The 17,911-nt window shown below is 48.6% G+C and overlaps 1 protein-coding gene across 2 annotated transcripts in view; it reads right to left on the minus strand.

The window, feature by feature from the left end:
• Window positions 1-229: 229 nt before the first annotated feature.
• The window catches only part of EPHB2 (EPH receptor B2), a 129,647-nt gene continuing 111,965 nt past the window's right edge, over window positions 230-17,911 (minus strand). Inside the window, exons 8-16 of one of the 2 annotated variants that reach the window (XM_075520318.1) lie at window positions 17,346-17,454; window positions 17,092-17,156; window positions 14,408-14,530; window positions 13,743-13,990; window positions 12,834-13,049; window positions 9,755-9,904; window positions 5,497-5,690; window positions 4,654-4,809; window positions 230-1,632 (exon numbers count right to left, since the gene is read on the minus strand). In XM_075520318.1, the coding sequence (XP_075376433.1) occupies window positions 1,524-1,632; window positions 4,654-4,809; window positions 5,497-5,690; window positions 9,755-9,904; window positions 12,834-13,049; window positions 13,743-13,990; window positions 14,408-14,530; window positions 17,092-17,156; window positions 17,346-17,454 (1,370 nt within the window). In that variant the 3' untranslated portion in view covers window positions 230-1,523. Of the gene's footprint in view, window positions 1,633-4,653; window positions 4,810-5,496; window positions 5,691-9,754; window positions 9,905-12,833; window positions 13,050-13,742; window positions 13,991-14,407; window positions 14,531-17,091; window positions 17,160-17,345; window positions 17,455-17,911 lie in introns of both variants that reach the window. The other variant, XM_075520316.1, reaches the window with a different exon arrangement.

The raw sequence follows: 17,911 nt of genomic DNA on the forward strand, positions 1-17,911 counted from the left end.
GCTAACACAATTCAGACTCCGAGAAACCACGTGCCACAAGCTCCTCTTAGAGGACTGGGCTTACCCTGCCTTTCTGTGGTATGTGCACCAATCTGACACCTTTCTAAGCAGTCAGACATTTCCAAAGGGCTCTGACAGCCAGCTGTGGAGTCGTCATTCCCTCCCACAACCCATCCACCCTCCCCTGTCTTTCCCTCCCTGCTGCAACCCCTCCCCCCCAAACCCTCTGTGATGCTGCTCACCCCTGCACCAGCAACCCTGAATCAAGAAGGTGGTCATTTCATCTTGGTGAACAACTGGAAACCCAACAGTTAGAAACATCTGTCAGGCCATGACAAATTGCAAAACAACAAACAAGCAAACAGGAGGAAATGTGCATATAAAAAAATTTTTCTCCTGGCATATTGTCAATAAGCTGCAATTTTTCCTTCCACAGGGAAAGGATTTAAGTTCTTGAATGATATGATGCTTGGAGATGTCATTTCTTTTTCATTAAAAAAAACCCCAACCAACCAAAAATTTCCAACCCCAAACTCACAAACTGGTGTTAACAAAACAAGGTAAAAGGACAAATCTCCCAACAATGACAACCGAAAAATAAAGGTACACATCAGCATTTGTAATCAAAAACTACTACATACTGTACTTGGGAAGTCTTCTGGGAAAAGATCATTGGCATCTAGTGAGGACATCACTAAAAGTCTTGTGCATATGATATGTATGAGACAATGATGCCATCGGAGGGTGGATGGACGGACCCTTAGGAAACTGTCACTCACAAAACTGTTCCATGACAAGAGAAAATAAGAGATGTAAAAAGGATTGGTTTTTCCCATCCCCACCCCCCAAGCATTACAGATTCCTTCTCATTTGTTGGAAACAGCCTCTTCTAGTCTCAGTTTATTTGTTTTAAAAAAAAGTCTTTAGCTTTTGAAGAAGTCCATCAATTTCTGAGATGCACTAGGTTCCACAGCACCAAAGAGCTTCAGCTCTCTCTCCCCTTTGATTTGCTGACAGGGGCTTTTGGGAAGGACTGCTGGCTGCAGGACATACCCAGAGCCACTATCCCACGTGAGAAAGAGAAGTGCTTCTCGTGACCTTTCTTTGCATTCATCTTCTTGAAAAAGTCTCATTGCTCCAGCAGTGTCTGGACCCAGCTGCAGCAGCCTTGTGCAAGAGGAAGTAGACGAAGCTGCTCTTTTCTCTTCTTTTGGAGACTCCCATTGGTCTTGGAGCCCTTTTCAAGAATGCAATTGCTTTATTATTATTTAAAAATATTTCATAGTTTGGGGTTTTTTTTTTTCAAAATAGTTGTCTTTTTGTTCCCTTTTTCCATTGCTTAAATTCTAGAAGCTCTTGGTGACTTCTCATTATTGATGACAGGGTGTTTCTTCTTGTTGCCATGATCCTCAGAGCAGCTGCCTGTCTCTGGTCCATGCAGAACACTCAAGAACTGGAGCTCGGACATATGGGGCAAAGGGGAGCAGGGCCTCAAGGAAGAGGAGTAGGAGGACACGTAGCTATCAAACCTCCACAGATTGAATTTGGTTCATCTGTGCTCTCATCACCTGGATACTGTTCAGAATTTTCTTCTGGTGTCCTGCTAAAGTGACCCCAACTCGCAGAATGTCCCTTTGAGAGGAAAAGAAACAAACACTGCATAAGTATCAGAAGACATTTTCTCACAGCAGAACCAGTCCATATATGAGCATGGTGTGTAGGGAGGTGAAGTCTCCACAGATTTGTTCCATAAATGCAACAAACGTCTGCAAACCTGGTGAAACCTCTACTCTTTCTCTTTGACTCTTCCTGGCTTATCCTCCCAATCTTTGCATTTGCTACCTACCTGCAGCACCCCCAGAGTACTGGAAGCCTCAATAGAGAGTGTGAAACCAAATACCACAGACTCTGCTCACTGCTTGTAAGTGAATTTGCCTTAGGTTTTCTACCCCTGCATAATTCTGTTTCTTTGCATGTTTGGATTCTCTCTCTCATTTTGTGACACAGTAACCCATTTTTTCCATCCCTAGAAACACATGAACAGGATGTCCTACACCCTCATCAGTGTGAATCTCACTCCCCCCGTGCAGATGATGGCTGTTCTTGCTACTTTTGCTTTGATCAGATGAGGCCATGAAGTGATAAACTTTTGCTAGTTATCCTCTTTGCTAAATCACAGCAATCTAATTTTTGCATTGCTTCTATTTTTTATAGATATTAGGCACCTGGGAAAAATAAAGGTCATGCCAAGAGCATGAGTGTGACTCTGCGTTGGTCCTATCTGTGATCACTCTAGCTGAGTTTGCTACTCATCTCCCTCTTGGTGGATAAATCTCAGTCATGAATTCTTCTGATCAGGGAACGGATGGCATTCATGAGATGTGACCCATACCTGACTCTAAGGATTTTCAGTTGCCTTTTATCCTTCCTTGAGTGTTAGGAACAGACTTTAAGAGGAAGTGTGGCAAAACCCTTGCCTGTTTTAGAGTGGAAGTCAATGAGCAAAGACGGGTAAACAGGAGCCCCAAGGAAAGGTGGAAAAAAAAATCCTCTAGCACGAGTGGCACATGAGCCTGTATATTTGCTTTAGAGATTGCTTTAGACCTTGCCTCTTTGGTCAAACAAAAGGAGCATGAAGAAGGAAAGCTGGGCAGGGGGCTATGCCACAGATTTACACATTCTGGCTGGTGGTAACTGGTTGGAGACCACCGTTGGAGCATGCTTCAGCCATGCCCTCTGAGATCGGTGTGAAAGTGCACATCCAAGCCACAGCTTTGCTGCCACCCAGACTCCCGCTCAGCAAAGCAACTGGAAACCTGCTAGCACACTACACAACTCTGGCACCTAGGACCATGTTCTTCACAGTGACTGTTTTTCTTACTGCAAGGGCTTTCCATTCCTTCCTCTGCCCCAGATGGATATGCTGAGCTAGGGAATTTTCCTCCTTGGACGAGTTTGGCACTTTGACTTTTGCTTTTGTTCTGATTGGGAACAAAGCCCAGAGTGTTCATTCATATCTGTAAACCAGAATAAGACTGTGGCCCTGCACAGCCCTGTGCTTCCTCAGCTTTCTGTCCTGGGCATAGATCCTTTGGTGGCCCAGGTGTCCCAGCCTGCAGACAAACCAGTGAGAAACCTTTCAAGTAGGTCAGTGTTGAAAACACGTGGATTTGGTGAACTGAAGCAGTCTTCAGTAAACATTTACACTTTGCTAGCTATCCAAATTTGAAGAAAACAGTGTCTCATGGCAATTCAGCTCCACTTACATTATTATCTACTTCTGCAAAGACCAGCGAACATTAGAAGGTGGTTTCAAGTAATGTTGCAGCATGATTTCCCAAGGAAAAAGGACTTGGAGTGTCCTTCTCTCTCTTATTATGTCCAGCCAAGGAGGTGAGAAATGTGGAAGGGAGGTTTGTCAAAACTGGTGGGGACATGAGCTGAGGATACTCTTGTGATTGTGATGAAGGCACTCAGAGAGGACTTGGAAAGATATTGTGATGGACATGGTAAGGAACTGGGAGAAGTGGCATTCAAGGGACACCAAGCATGTCCATGAAAAAACAGACTTCATTATCTGGACTGCCTGCAGAACTGTTTGCTGTTAGATATATTGCAAATAGCACAACCTAGGCAGGGTTGGGTTGTGATGTCCCAGTTTGACCAAAGTTCTTCTTCCCTATCCTTCATATTTTATGGACCCTCTTTCTGTTGTATGCACACAGTCTGTAGTGTGCCAAAATCATCCCCAGGGCCTTGGGGTTGTATCACGGATGTACTGAAACAGTCAGAATTGCCATGTGAATTTCCTGGCAGCAAATAAGAACAAAAAGCCAGAAAAGGTTAGTTGGGCTGTTTGTGTGAATGGATTCTGATTCATTGGTAGATTTAAAGTGTGGAATTAGGCACCAAACCCAAAAACCTTCCTGGTTACCAGGCACAGAGACATCGTAGCACTTACAGATGGTTTTAATGCTTGGTGCTTTCTTGGGCAAGGTTTCTAAAGCTAACTGCAACCAACCACAGATCTTTCACCAGAGGCATCAAAGCCCCAGCTAGCCCTAAGGGATTTCAAAAATCGCCACGAATGGACTTCAGCTGCCTGCTTTCTCTGAAGAACTTGCTAAGATTTTGCCACTGAGGGATTTTTTTAGTGGATGCAGGACAATTCAGAACAAACTTGAAACTATCTGGGCTTTCAGAGGCCTTTCTTAGGCAGAAATTTGTTTGCAGCTTCCTTGTCTCCATCAGCAATAAGCCATACATCCAAGAGGACTGCAGAGTCTAAAAGTGCTCTTGAGTGGCTGGAGAATTGCCTGAAGCCGGCCTGAAATCTCCATTTGTTCCATGTTGGGGTTTTGGAGACCCTTGTGGGGGTTTTCGTTTTCACAGTGTGGACATGCAGCGTGATAATGTGGAAATGAATTCTGCAGATATGGAGCAACAGACAAGACACAGAGTCTGGAGACAAGACAGAGCCTGCAAAACAGAGTAGTTCTGCAGAAACCGAGTAGACTAAACGTGGGTCCACAAAGCAACAAATTCTATAAAACTACATCATGTGAAAATAAAAACTAATTCAATAGCGACCAATTGCTGTTAAACTACTGAGACTTTTCCTTGTGCTTTGGGACTAGAAGCCTGGGCACTTACTCTACAGTCATCTGAGATACTACGTCAAAGGTGGTGAAGCCAGCACTGGCAAAGCTCTCCTTGTACTGGCTCATCTTGATGGCATCTAGCCATTCATCCACAGTGTTGAAGCTAGTATAATCCGGGATTGTGCGGTCAAGTAGGGGGAGGTTCATCCTGAAACACAGAAATGGGGAATGAGCAGAACAAACAGTGGCAAGCATGTGTATTTCTGCACTCTCCATCAGCTGGAGGGACCTGGACCAGCATCATTCACAGTGCCTGCACCACACCGTATTAAGAAGTACCACCCAGAAAGCACTCTATTCAACTGAGGGAAGGATTGTGTAGAGCATCAGAGAAGTCTTTCTGGATCAGTTCGTACAGGAAAGGTAGGAGCCATCAAAGACAATGGGATGCAGCTCTAAAATCCTGGCTGCACAAGCGGAGAAAGTACATTCTCATAATGGGGCCAGTGCTTCCCACAAGTTGGTGTATCCCCACCCAGTCCAGGGAAACATCATACTGCCTGACGAGGCTTTATTTGCCTCCACTGCCTGTGCAATTGGCCTATCAAAGCAACCACACCCATCCAGCAATCACGTGTACATGAAACCAAGATGCTCTTCTAACTGTGCAGAGTACACTGTCCAACTCAATGAGATGTCTGTGTTCACCAGATCGAACCTGTCCAAGGAGAAGTACCAGAGTGACCTTGACATCTTTTACAAACAACACAGGCCAAGCTGCCTCTAAAACAGCTAGTCTAGAGAGATGCAAGGATGGTGCCCACCAGGACACGAACGAAGGACAGCAGATCTGCAAACAGAAGCCAAAGGACAAGAGGAAGACAGGGATACATACCCAGAGGAAAGAGGTGCCATGGCTTTCAGGCTGTTAGGATTTCGGATCATTTTATCTAAGGTGTTGACAATTTGCCCAAATTTGGGTCTGTGGTTTCGATCCTTCTGCCAACAGTCAAGCATTAGCTGGTGCAGGGCATTTGGACAATCCATAGGCGGTGGCAGCCGATAGTCCTGCTCGATAGCATTTATCACCTGCGAGAGAAGAAAAAGAGATCAATACAGTGGCAATAAAACCTATTTAATTCATAATGTTCCTTTTCTTGGATCCTGAGGGTGACTGGCATGGCCAACCATACTGCAGCAGGGCTGCTCTGCCTACACTTACTGCTGCCTATTATCTCAGCCACTGATTCATGTAGCAACACACTACTCTCTAACTCCTAGCCCTCTGCATGTCATGTCGTCCTGTGAGGCAATGCCAGCCTTGCCCAGCTGACATGCAGCTTTGCTCACTACTTGTGATGAGACATGCCCATCAGTCTCCTAATCTGGGGAAAGAGAGCATCCCCGCTACCTTGACAAGGATGTGTGAGCCCACAGCTCCAGGCATCAGAGAGGTGAGTCAGAGAGAAAGGTTCATGTTTTCAGACAGGTACACAGCACAACGTAAACAGCTCACTGGGAGGAGAACATCCCCATCCAGTGAAGGGTCTGCTCGTGAGTTACAGACAGGGGAAGCTGCCCCTGTGTTTTCCTTCCTCCAGTGCTGCTTTCTACTCCTGCCAACAACCCAGCCCTTCCAGGTGACAGGGTTGTGCCATGGGATTGGGCTGGATGCACTGAGCCATCAGTAAGAGCTGGATCTCCCCACAGTCTGCACATGCAAACTGAAGCACACAGTGGGGAGGCCCAAGACCTTGGTCAGCAGAGCCAAACACAGGACAACTTTGCTACAGCATGCAGAGAAGGGTTGTAGCACACCTTCCCTAAGCCACGCTGCAGCTCTGTGGGCCAGCGCAAGAAGGCTTTGGCTGCTGCCTGTTTGGTCTCTCCTTACTGCACCGCACGACCTGAGAAAATGCCTGTTCTTGCAACGTTCAGTGGAAATAGCACATGCACAAGGGCCAGAGGATCTTCAAGGGGGGAACCCCATACTTCTGTCACTCTGCACCTGTAGCCCTCCATCCTCTCCTGGGTAATCAAGGAGGATGGAGCTGCACAGCTTCTTCCAGGGGCATATGTTCCTCTGACAGAGGCATGTGACAGGCAAGCTTCTCCTACCTTCTTGGCCTTATGCATCCTATGGTCATACACACAGCATGGGCAATGAAAGGCAAGCAGAAGGAGCCATGGACATTAGAAACAGGCTTGTGCATGACAACAAAAACCAGAAGTGAGGACAAAAAACAGAACCAAGGATACTGCAGTAACTGAAATCAGGGGCGGCATTTTGAAATGACCAACTCTCCACAGAGATAATAAAAAAGGGGAGCGAGATTGACTGAGCCTCCTTCAGGGATCCAGAGGAAGTACCTCAATGTCTCTAGTTATTGTCACCATGTGATCAAGGCTGCCATGGCTTTGTCAAGCCATGTCTTGCATAATTCCAAGGACAGAAATCTGTCTGGTGGGCTACCCCAGAGCTGTACCACCCTCTGGGGATACCACCCATACCCATACAGCAGCATGATGAATACATTGTTGAGCAGGAAGGCTGCATAGAGAAAATTGAGGATACTGCAGTTGGGATTGGGAGAGCAGCAGGGAAGAGTTGGCAGAGAGGTGACGCTGGAGGTGCTGTGGCAGTAGAAGGCTGCTGCTCCAAGGGAGGGTAGGTGGCAGATCCAATACAAGCAATCCAGGGTGTGAGGTGACGCATCTGGAAGGGTTTAAGATGGACTGTGGCTTCAGGGAGAAAATGGATTGGGAGGGTGCTCCAGACACTGATGTGTGTGGCCAAGGTGCTGGGCAGGCTGACCAGAGACAGATGAGGGCTTGCATGGCTGTTGCCAAAATGTGACAGATGGAAGGAGTCCTCCCTCCGCTCTGCCCCTCCGGCTGGACATGAAGGTGCCCCACTGGGCCTGTGAAGGTCCAACCTGAGGCATCGCTGGTGTGCTTTGTGCAGCTCTTGGCTCCCATTCAGGGATTCTCCCAAGAGGTGCAAGCTGTCACCTCTCCCAGCTCTCTGGATGGCAGATCTATTCAAGACAGAAGGGAAGGGAGGGAAGGGAAGGGAAGGGGAGGGGAGGGGAGGGGAGGGGAGGGGAAGCACAGGGGGAGCAGGGCTGGGGAGGGTCATCATGCAAGCATCAAGTGCTTGTCTCTGGCATGGACCAACGGTTTCCCAACAAGCCTCCCGCCTTGCTGCCAGCAGACACAACCAATGAGGGGGCACAGGCTGCACTCTCCATCTCCTCTCCCCCCACAGCCTCTTCAAGCGCTCACACCCCAGGGTTAGGAGGCTAATCTGCAGCAAATATCTGCCACATACTCATTCACAGGGAGGACCAGCTGCAATTAAGTGGTGACAGCTTCTGGGGTGCAGTGTCCTGCAGCAGAAGAAGGGGAAGAAGAGGCTGGGGACAGGCACCATGCAGCAGGGTGTGCCAAGGAGACAGGCATGGGCTCTGCCATCCCCGCCAGCTGAATCGGTGCTGCCGCAGCACAGGGGTTGCAGCAGGAGAAACCAGTGAGGGAAGAGGTCCAGGGGAGGAAGACAAGGGAGAGGGACAGCAGAGGGCTATGCGTACAGAGGGACGCCAAGGCAGGGAGAAGGGCAGTGACACCTGACTGCAGGAAATGCTTGAAACTGCAGGCGATAATGAAGCCTTAACAGGAAGGGAATTGTCTTTCTGAGAAGTACATACACCTAACTCCTTTCCCTTTGGCTCAAACAATTGATGCAAAGACTTTTCTGGTATGCCAGGGTCTGGGGCAAGGCCATGAACAGCCAAAGATGCTAAGATATCATGTATCTGCTCCAGGCGTTGGGGACTCACTTGAATAAATTCCCCATCAGGCACTAGGGAGGAAATTGTCCCACTGTGGAGAAATCTGACATGGCATAGATGGAGTTATATTGATTTGAAAAAGGTCTGACTTGCCATCGGGGTGGGAGGAGTTGCAAGAATCAGGTGGGAGCTTGGCTCTCACTCTCTCCCTGTAAGGCAGGGTTTTTTCAGGAGCTCAGAGGATGATGGAGGTGGAGGTGGCAGTCTGAAGGCTTCCAATGGACTGCCCAGAGGCAGCTCTGAAACAAGCTGGAAGCCAGGCAGATGCTGTAACATGCAGGTTTGCAAGACCCAGGCTTGCAGCAGAGGGGAATGACAAGCCTTCTGCACACCAAGGGTCTACCCAGGACTTTGGTGTTAGATCCTGAGGGTTCACAAGGTGAAGACCGCATGAAGAAGGGCAGCTCTTCAGAGAGACAATGTTACAAGAGACCTGGGAGCCCCACACCAAAGGGGTCTTCTGTACACACACGTGCAAGTGAAGCACTCTGCATGGTACTCATTGCCACTGGATGGATGGGCTTTGACTACTCAGGTATCAGGTCAAGAGAAACAGGGAAAATGGCATTGCTATGATGAAGGTGTGGACTGCAGCCACAGGTCATCCTTGCATGGAGGCAAGGACTCACAGAAACTGCCTGGGTCGCAGGGAGCAAGGAGTGCACATAACAGTTCCACCTGAATTAGAGAAGAGTCATAAAGTATTTAAAATTAAGCATGTTCTGAAATATCTTGTGGTTTTGGCTTCTAGCTGTGTACAAGTTGCTTGGCTTCTTACACATCACAGTCCAAGCTTGGCATGGGAGATTTAATGACCATCTAGTGGAAGATGTCCTTGACCATGGCAGGGGAGTTAGACTAGATGATCTTTAAAGGTCCCTTCCAACCCAAACCATTCTATGACTCTATAACAGACTTTCACCAAATGCCTGTGGTCTCCTACAGATGAAGATCTGCCTGCTGCTCCAGGAGCTCTCGGGTCAGTGGCAGCATTTCATTTTCCACCCACCTGCTCCCTTTTCTCCTGGGCACCTGTCTACCACCACTGAGGGTGCTCACATTAACCCAACACCTGTAGTGAGCGTTGTACAATCCCTGATCTCTGCCACAGCAGCACAATGGGACTAGAACAAAAGCCAAAGTTATCCCCATTACTTCTTCCAAAGGTGTTGACCTTGGACACATCTCCCATGACAGAGAAGGCTCCGGACATGCCACAGGCTGGGTCTAGCTGTAGCAATGCATTCGCCTTGCAATACTCCCAATTTCAGTATTTCTGCTCCTTGTTTCTTAACAACTCACATCTTGATTGGTCATATCCCAGTAAGGCCTCTCGCCGTACGACATCACCTCCCACATGACTATTCCGTAGCTCCACACATCACTGGCTGATGTGAATTTTCGGTACTGAATTGCCTCAGGTGCTGTCCACCGTATTGGGATCTTCCCACCCTGCAGGAAAAAACCAGAGAGGATGGTAACAGAAAGAGCAAGAATAACTGAAAAAGGTGAGTATCCAAAATATTTGCCTCCAATATGCTGGTAAAATCCTAGAAGGAAGGGACCACAGGACTATCATTAACACTAGCTCAGGGTGGCTGTGCCTTATCTAGCCAAGTCTGGGAAACCTTCAAGGATGATGATTCCCCCCATTTGTCTGGTGACCTGTCCCAGGGCTGCACCACCCTCTCGGGGAAGAAGCTTTTCCTGTTATTCACCATGAAGCTCCCAAGCCATGATTTTGTCTATTGTCCCTTATTATATTATCTGGTACCACTGCAAAGAGTTTGGCTCTGTCTTCTTTGTAACTGCCCTTCAAGTACTGCAGGTCACTTGTACATGTCCCCTCAGCCTCCTCTTCATCATATTAAACAAGCCCAGCTCCTTCCACCTGCCTACTGCTATAGCAATCTTCAGCATGACAAAATGCCCATTGTGCTAGTAGGGTCTTTTGTAGAAAAATGAATGGCTTAGAATGTAGAAAAATCCAAACTGATCCCCTTTGAATCTCCCTCCATCTTTTTGCTGTCACCTAGCTATTTCCAGAGCAGAATAAAAGGAATTAGAACACCATCTTCTTCAGCTTTCTACATCTGTAGACTCTTTCAAGTCAGTGATATGTCATCCTCTTGAGCTGAAGTCCTCGTGTGTCAGTCTGTTTGTTGATATATACATGATCCAGCAGTTTTTGATCCTGCCCATTTCTGGAGACACAGGTGGAGTGAACATCTTCTTTAGAATGGCATGCTTGATCACCGGTGGGAAATGGGTGGGCACTGGGGTCTTCCGTGATCCTGCTGGGCAACAGAAGCTCTGGAGAAATCAGAAGGACTCTCCACTCCCACAGAGGAGTTATGCACAGAAGTGCACAAGAGTGGTGTACACAGCATGGGGCCACAGGGATTGCAGTGCTCTGCTTAAGCTCTTGCAGCCTCCTCATTTTCCACCAGGGTCTTTGGACTTGAGCCATTCACAACTCAAAGGACCTTCTGAAGGGAAAATATTCCCCTGTGCTGGAAAATAAGGAAAATTGTCTGCGTTCTGTGGCTGTGAGAAGATAAGGAACATTATATTTTGTCACTGAATAACTACCGTGTCTTATGAAGGGTCTCCTAGGACTTAATAGGACTCAGACCCTACACATGCTAGAATAATGAAAAAACCATAATGTTCCTTAACCTTCTCACAGGCACAAACCTCAGACAAAATATTTTGTTTTCCACAAGAGGGAGAGACCAAGCATTGCATACCAAACATGATGTCCTCTACATCAGACATACTCTTAAGAGAGCTCTTGACAAGCAGTGGATTTAAAAATTGGCTAAAAAAGAAGTCCTAACGCAGAAATGAGAGACTGCATATATTTGGAGGATGTTCATGGGAACTTAATTCAGTGAGACCTCCCACCTCTCTGGTGATCTGACCCAGAGCTCCACCACCCTCTTGGAGAAGGAGATTTTTCTAAGGTCCAGCATGAACCTCCCAAGCCATAGCTTGTGGCTGTTGCCCATCCATGGACACAAGGTCTCTGGGCTAATTATAATAAAAAACACTCATGTATCTTGGGATGTTTGAGGATGGTGCATTTTGAAGAGGAAGATACTATTACTTCCAGTACTCTATCCTTATAGATAATGTATGTCCTGCTACAGTGCCCACAGTTCAAGAAGAATAAATTAGAGACAACAGAGAGAAAAGCTACAGGCACAATAATAGGAATAGAAAACAGTAGTAAACACCAGAAGCTCCCATGTATTTAGCTTAACAAGGGGAAAGGTAATTGGATGTAAGGATCATGTTGTGAAAAATAAATGTTGCTAGTGTTTCTAAAAGCCATAGGATGACCGTATAAGATTGAATGGCTGATATTTGAAGCTACACAAGTTCAGATGAGAATAAAAGCGCACATTTTTAGGTGTTTGTTAGGTATTCAACTACTGTTACAATTCGCTAAGAGTACACTAGACATCTCATCACTGGCAGTTTCAAAAGATCTGGGAGAGATTATTTCCTACAGATCATGCTCCAGCTCTATCAACACTTATTTCCTTCCTGTCGTAGGCATTGTATGTAGGCATTGATCCTGTAGCGTCATTGTAGAGCAATGCTGTATGCCTTTGCAGACAATGGTATTTATGAGAACTCCTGGCTGCAATCTCACCGACCAACGACAGTCGCCAAATTATCCTTTGGTCCCTGTGCACATTCTGTAACCTGAGACAGGCTATGAGTCCTCAGTGGCACTTGTGTCACTGGCACCGGGGCTTTCCTGGGAAGCTGTTATGTGATTATGAAGCCATTTCTGGGAACGTTTCTCTGTCTAATTCAGAAAGACTCTCTGGAAGATCAGTACCTAGTACTGCAGGGCTTCACCCAGCACGCATCCACACTTCAGTTTGTCATACCTGGGGCTGAGCCCGTGACATGACATGAAAAAGGATCATGGCAGACAGCAGGGCAGCACAACTGGACAGTCATGGTAAAAAAAACCCCAGACTTGCTGCTCTGGCAATAGATCTGTCAGGGCAGCATCTCAGAGGACCCCCAGCTGGTTCATGCTGGACAGATATAATGCATCATCTCAACTAAAGGATTTATCAGGGACATGTATATGTTTGCAGACACATTTGGAAGAGGCTCAATTATCCACAGGAATTACTATAGGGCCCATCAACAGCCACTGGGCAACTGGACAGGACCTTGCAAAAGAAAATATTCCTTGGTTCATTTCATTGGTCTATCCCATCTGGCACCTTATTTCCATTGTTGGCACCCTGAAAAAGTGCTCCCCAGGTCAAGGGGGGGATCTCCCTCTTTCCCTCTCTCTCCCTGACTCCTTCTTTCACCACCCACCCGTCCCTCTCTGCAAGAGCAGCTTTACCAGTGCACTGGTGTAGGTGGGATCAGAGGTGTCATCCTCCAGAAAACGGGAGAGGCCAAAGTCGGACACCTTGCAGACCAGGTTGCTGTTCACTAGGATGTTGCGGGCAGCCAGGTCCCTGTGCACGTAGTTCATATCAGCCAGGTACTTCATGCCTGCTGCGATGCCCCGCAGCATGCCCACCAGCTGGATCACAGTGAACTGACCGTCGTTTTGCTTAGGGGAAGAGAGGGAAAGAGTCCACATGAGAGGAGCAAATTCACAGCCTGCCATGGTCCGGCAAACAGCCCGTAGCCTCTGTCTACACTGCACGTCAAGACACAGCTGTGCCACGAGTACGTAAGCTCTCTCTCAAAACAAGAGGGTGGAGAGTGGAGAGCTCACAGGGACTGGAAGTCACCCTCACACACCCTATGGGCATCACTACCAATGGCTGTTCTCATCCAAAGGTCTGCCACACCTTGCACAGGACAGTTCAGAAGGGGCAATCTATTCCTATTAAGCAGGTTATCTCCCTTCAACACAGTGAATTATCCATTTCAAACTCAAACCTATAAATATTTAGACAGAGCAGCTGGAGGTGAAGTCCTGCTGTGTTAAAGCTACGTCAGACTGTCCCTCCATGTTCACAGAAGCAGTTTGTAAATGCATCTGTGGGCATGTGTACAGGTAGGCACAGCCTTTCGCTAGTACGGACACACACACACATAACAGATGACAGCCTTGGTGCCACTTACACCTCAGTTCCTGAGACACAGACCTCTGGACTATGCAGCAGCTGCCCCAGTGGCAGGGGATGCTGGGCAGTGAAGGGCACTGTTATACTGGCACAGGGGAGGGAACCTTCTCCTCCAGTCCTCCTCTGGCCCAACACAATCTCTGGGGCTGCATGCTCCTGGCATCTCATACCCGCAAGAAGGAGTCCAGTGAGCCATTCTCCATGAACTCAGTAATGATCATGACTGGTGAACTCTTGGTCACCACCCCCTCCAGGTGGATGACGTTGGGGTGGTCGAACTGCCCCATGATGCTGGCTTCACTCAAGAAGTCCCGTCTCTGCTTCTCTGTGTAACCAGACTTCAGGGTCTTGATGGCCACAAAGATCTCTCTTTTGCCAGGAAGCTTGAGATGCCCACTGCACACCTCACCAAACTCGCCTGTGAACAGAGGGAAACAGGTAGGGCTTGTCAGCCTCCCATATCTCTGCCTTTCTACCCAAGGGACCCTGCTCCCACAGGCTCCAGCTGTGCCTGCCCTGCATGCCCCTGAGCCAACCACCTGCTCTGTGCTTCCTCCCTCACTCCACACCAAAGACCTCCCTTCAGGTGGACTCATCATTGGTGAGGAGCACTAGACACTATATGGACATGGGAACTCCTTGTCTCCAGTACTGGATGGACTTGCTCCTCCAGCACTGGACCATCTTGCTCCTGCTAGTCCAGGCTGGGGCTAAGTGTAAGACCTTACTGACACTAGTCTTCCCAGTACGTGTAAGGCTAAATCCTCACCAAAGCCTAAGACCACAAAGGAGACTGTGCTGCTGAGGGCCAGCCAGACATTCACAGTTCACCTACCTGCCCCGATCACCTGCTCGATTTTGACACAAGAGATATCAATTTCTTTTGCAAATTCCCTGACAGCCTCATTGGGATCTTCGTAGGTGAATGGATCGATATAAATCTTCATCCCTGGAGTCACTGCATAAAGGTGAGGGAGAGAGTCAGACAGATAGATGCAAATGGAACGACTGATGGCTGGCATCAAGGAAAAGAGAAACCTATTTGTGTGAGGGTATTATTTACCTCAGGAAGTCACATAATCAAGGGCATGAAGCAGACACAGCAAAGCAGTTTGAGAAAGAACGTGCAGAGCCATGTTTGCAGAGGACTGGTAAAGCTAGATTCTAACGAATATTGGCCCATAAGTCATTGTTGGGGCAGTGGAGGGCTGCACCATTAGCTAGGACTGCAAACCGTGACCACAGAGAACCACACATCCTCTGCAGCAGGATTGGGCTTTAGCAGATACAGAGGAAAAGCAGGAAAAGCAAGAAAAGCGTTTTCTCTCAGGAGATGCTGCGTAGGCACACCAATGTCACACCATGCTCATCATGCTGCAACACTGCAAGAGGACCATTTGTAAAGACTGCAGCTCTGCCCCACTGGCCTCCTCTGCATGCTGCTTCCACCTCAGCACACCATCCCATCAGAGGCATGGGAAAGTGGAGGAGGAGACTTGGGCTCAGCACTCAGACACGAGACGGTGAAGGTCTGCCTTGGGATGTAAACTGAGGCACATCCTGCTCTTGGCTCTCTACATGGAGATCTACAGGGGAGGCACCTCTAGGTGCTTGGTGCTACTGACACAGCCACCAAGCCAGATTGACTCCTCCACGGGGGTGTCTGTGACCCTTCCAGGAGCAGTGCAAGCAGGACAGACAGTTCAGTCTGCCCCCTGTTCACCTGACAGATAACCCTGCCTGAGGCTGGGTTCCCTCTTGGTAGCCTCAACACAGCCAAGACAAGCTGTAGGGGACACTGAGGAAATTGCAAAAGCCAAGCTCTTCCTGCTAGGCAGACCAGAAGACACAGCGATATGCTTATGTGAAAGGCAATGGCCATGGGACCTGGTGAGGCTGGACTGCTGATGCCACATTGCATGCTACCTACACCGTGGGACAGCTCTTACCTGCAGTCCTGCAGTTCTCCCCTTTCTATACTCATTTTGCTGGTCTCTAGCTTGCTCCAAAATTGGGGGTATTTGGAGAGCAGAGCTCACAGCTCACTAAATAAGGGGCCCAACACAGAACCAGAGGCATGACTTCCAGCTCCACATGTAGGATGCTGGTAGGATTCAGGGGAATTGCTGCAATACTTACAGGCTCCCCCGCATCTTGGCAATTTGCTAACCATAAGCTGTAGCCTCTCCACAGCAATCACTGCTGGGGAGCTGAGCAGGGACTGTGCCTTGTACTGGTGTCCTGAGTGACGATGTGGCTAAACTGCACCCCAGACCTGTTATCAGTTCATCTGCATCCAGTGGCATCGAGCCTGTTCCAACAGTCATGAAGGCACAGCAACTAATGCCATCCCAGGCTGAAGCTGTCACGTTACGCACCAGACCCCGGGAGAGAGTGTGAATGTATGTTTACACATGCAGCGTGGACTGACAAACAACTGAGAGTTGCATTTACATAATCTTTCTTGAAGAGCGTCATTTTTCCTGGGAAGTTATAGCAATGCAGCCAACACATTGCTGCTCTGGCACAGAGCTGCAGTTCAGTGCCCTGCCTTTTGGGAAATGTTTCCCAGGTAAACGCAGAAGAATTAGTGAGTCCTGTGCTGAAACACTACTGATGTTTTCCATTATCTGAATAAGGCCCAGGTCTGTACAGGAACAAGGTATAAAAAGGACAGAAATCCTGAAGCTGCAAGTATAACACGAGGTAAATAACAACTGAGATTCAAACAAAGCAGGACAGTCTCTAGTGACAGGTCTTATAGTGACAGGTCTCTAGTGAGGGAGGAGAAAGGTGTTTCAGCGGGCATGCAGCCAGGGGTTAATGAGGGGAAGGAGGATGCACTGCGGTGAGGCAGGGTGTGCAGTGAGGTCTCAAGCAGGAATGGTGGATGTGAGGGAGTGCCTTGCAGTACACAGGGATGTTGGAAGAGAGACGCTGCAAGATAGGGCATGTTACGTATTGTATCATATACCTATATATAAATAGAAATATCTGATATCTACTAGGATTCTGGGAGCACTGTGATGGGCTCTAGCAAAGGCACCACGAGGTATGTGGCTTCTGGCACAAGGACAGCACTCTGCAGGACGTGGGTAGCTTGGGAAAGGGGTCTCACTGCTGCTCACAAGCTGGGCAAAGCTCAGGAGTTGGAGTAGCAAGACAAGGTGTGGTGGCAGGGGCTGCACCGCAGAAGAGGGTGAGGCTTCAGGGGCACGTGGAGGGGGTTGTGTGTTGGATGTCACAGGGGTTTGTAGAGCATGCACAGGTGTTCACGGTTGGCACCCAACAGTACGCAGGTCTGGAGAGCACAGACTCTACGAGGCAGGGCAGGGACCTAGGCCGTAGGGGACTGGTGAGGAATCTAGACAGCATGGAGGTCCTCCTGTCTACACATGCACATGCCTGCCCGGCTAGGTGGCCTGAGCCCTCCCCACACACCGCAAGGAATGAGTGAACAGGAACACAAACCGAAGAGAGAGCGGACCCCCAGGCCTGGTGGGGGGCCGCGGTACGTACTGTGGCCACTGGTATAGTGCTGCAGCTTGTCGGTGTACTCAGAGTCAGCACGCTCAAAGCCCCGTCTTCTGGAAAGAAAGGGAGTCCTGAGCACCAGCATGGGTCCATCGGGGCTGAGAGACGCACTGCAGGGGCATCTCTTTCCCCCTTCACCTTCCTGTCTCCATCCTCCTCTGTCCCTTGCCACCCTCCGTGTCCAGTTGCCACCCCCTTGCAAAGCCCCAGCCCTGGGTTGTGCTCTCAGACTGACCTACCTGTTGCACACAATAATGATGACGACTACAGCAATAAGGAACACCAGTCCTGCTGCGGAGGAGCCGATGATGAGCGGCAGCTTCTCCTGGACGCTGGTTTGGTACTCGGCTGGCACGCAAGGAAGAGGGAACAGGTTACTGCAGCACAGGATGGGTTGACGCTAACAAGTTCGTGGAAGTCAGAGCATGGCCCTGAGCACTGCCCACATTTGCATGGCTATTGCTAATGGGCTTCCTGGCATGGTTTTGGTCTGGGACAGCTAATGCTGTCCAGCTAGGCATGGCTCAGGTTGGCAATGACAGGGGATGGGCCCCAGTAGGAAGGTTGGATGGAGCTATCCCTTTTGGGTGGGAAAGTTTAGTCCCATGGATGCATGCATGCTGTGCCTTGCTCCTTGGCCTCAGGGACAGAAAACTGGCTTGGCCTGTTTTATTTAGCAGCACAAATTTAGAAAATAGAGTCACAGGTCTCCATTTGTCAACCACAGCTGTGCACATGAAAATCATAAATTTCGTTTCCTCTAAATCAACTGAGTGAACACATCCCCATGCCAGAAAAGCTTGGC

The sequence above is a fragment of the Mycteria americana genome, chromosome 18 (assembly GCF_035582795.1).
Source record: "Mycteria americana isolate JAX WOST 10 ecotype Jacksonville Zoo and Gardens chromosome 18, USCA_MyAme_1.0, whole genome shotgun sequence".
NCBI classification, from domain to species: domain Eukaryota; kingdom Metazoa; phylum Chordata; class Aves; order Ciconiiformes; family Ciconiidae; genus Mycteria; species Mycteria americana.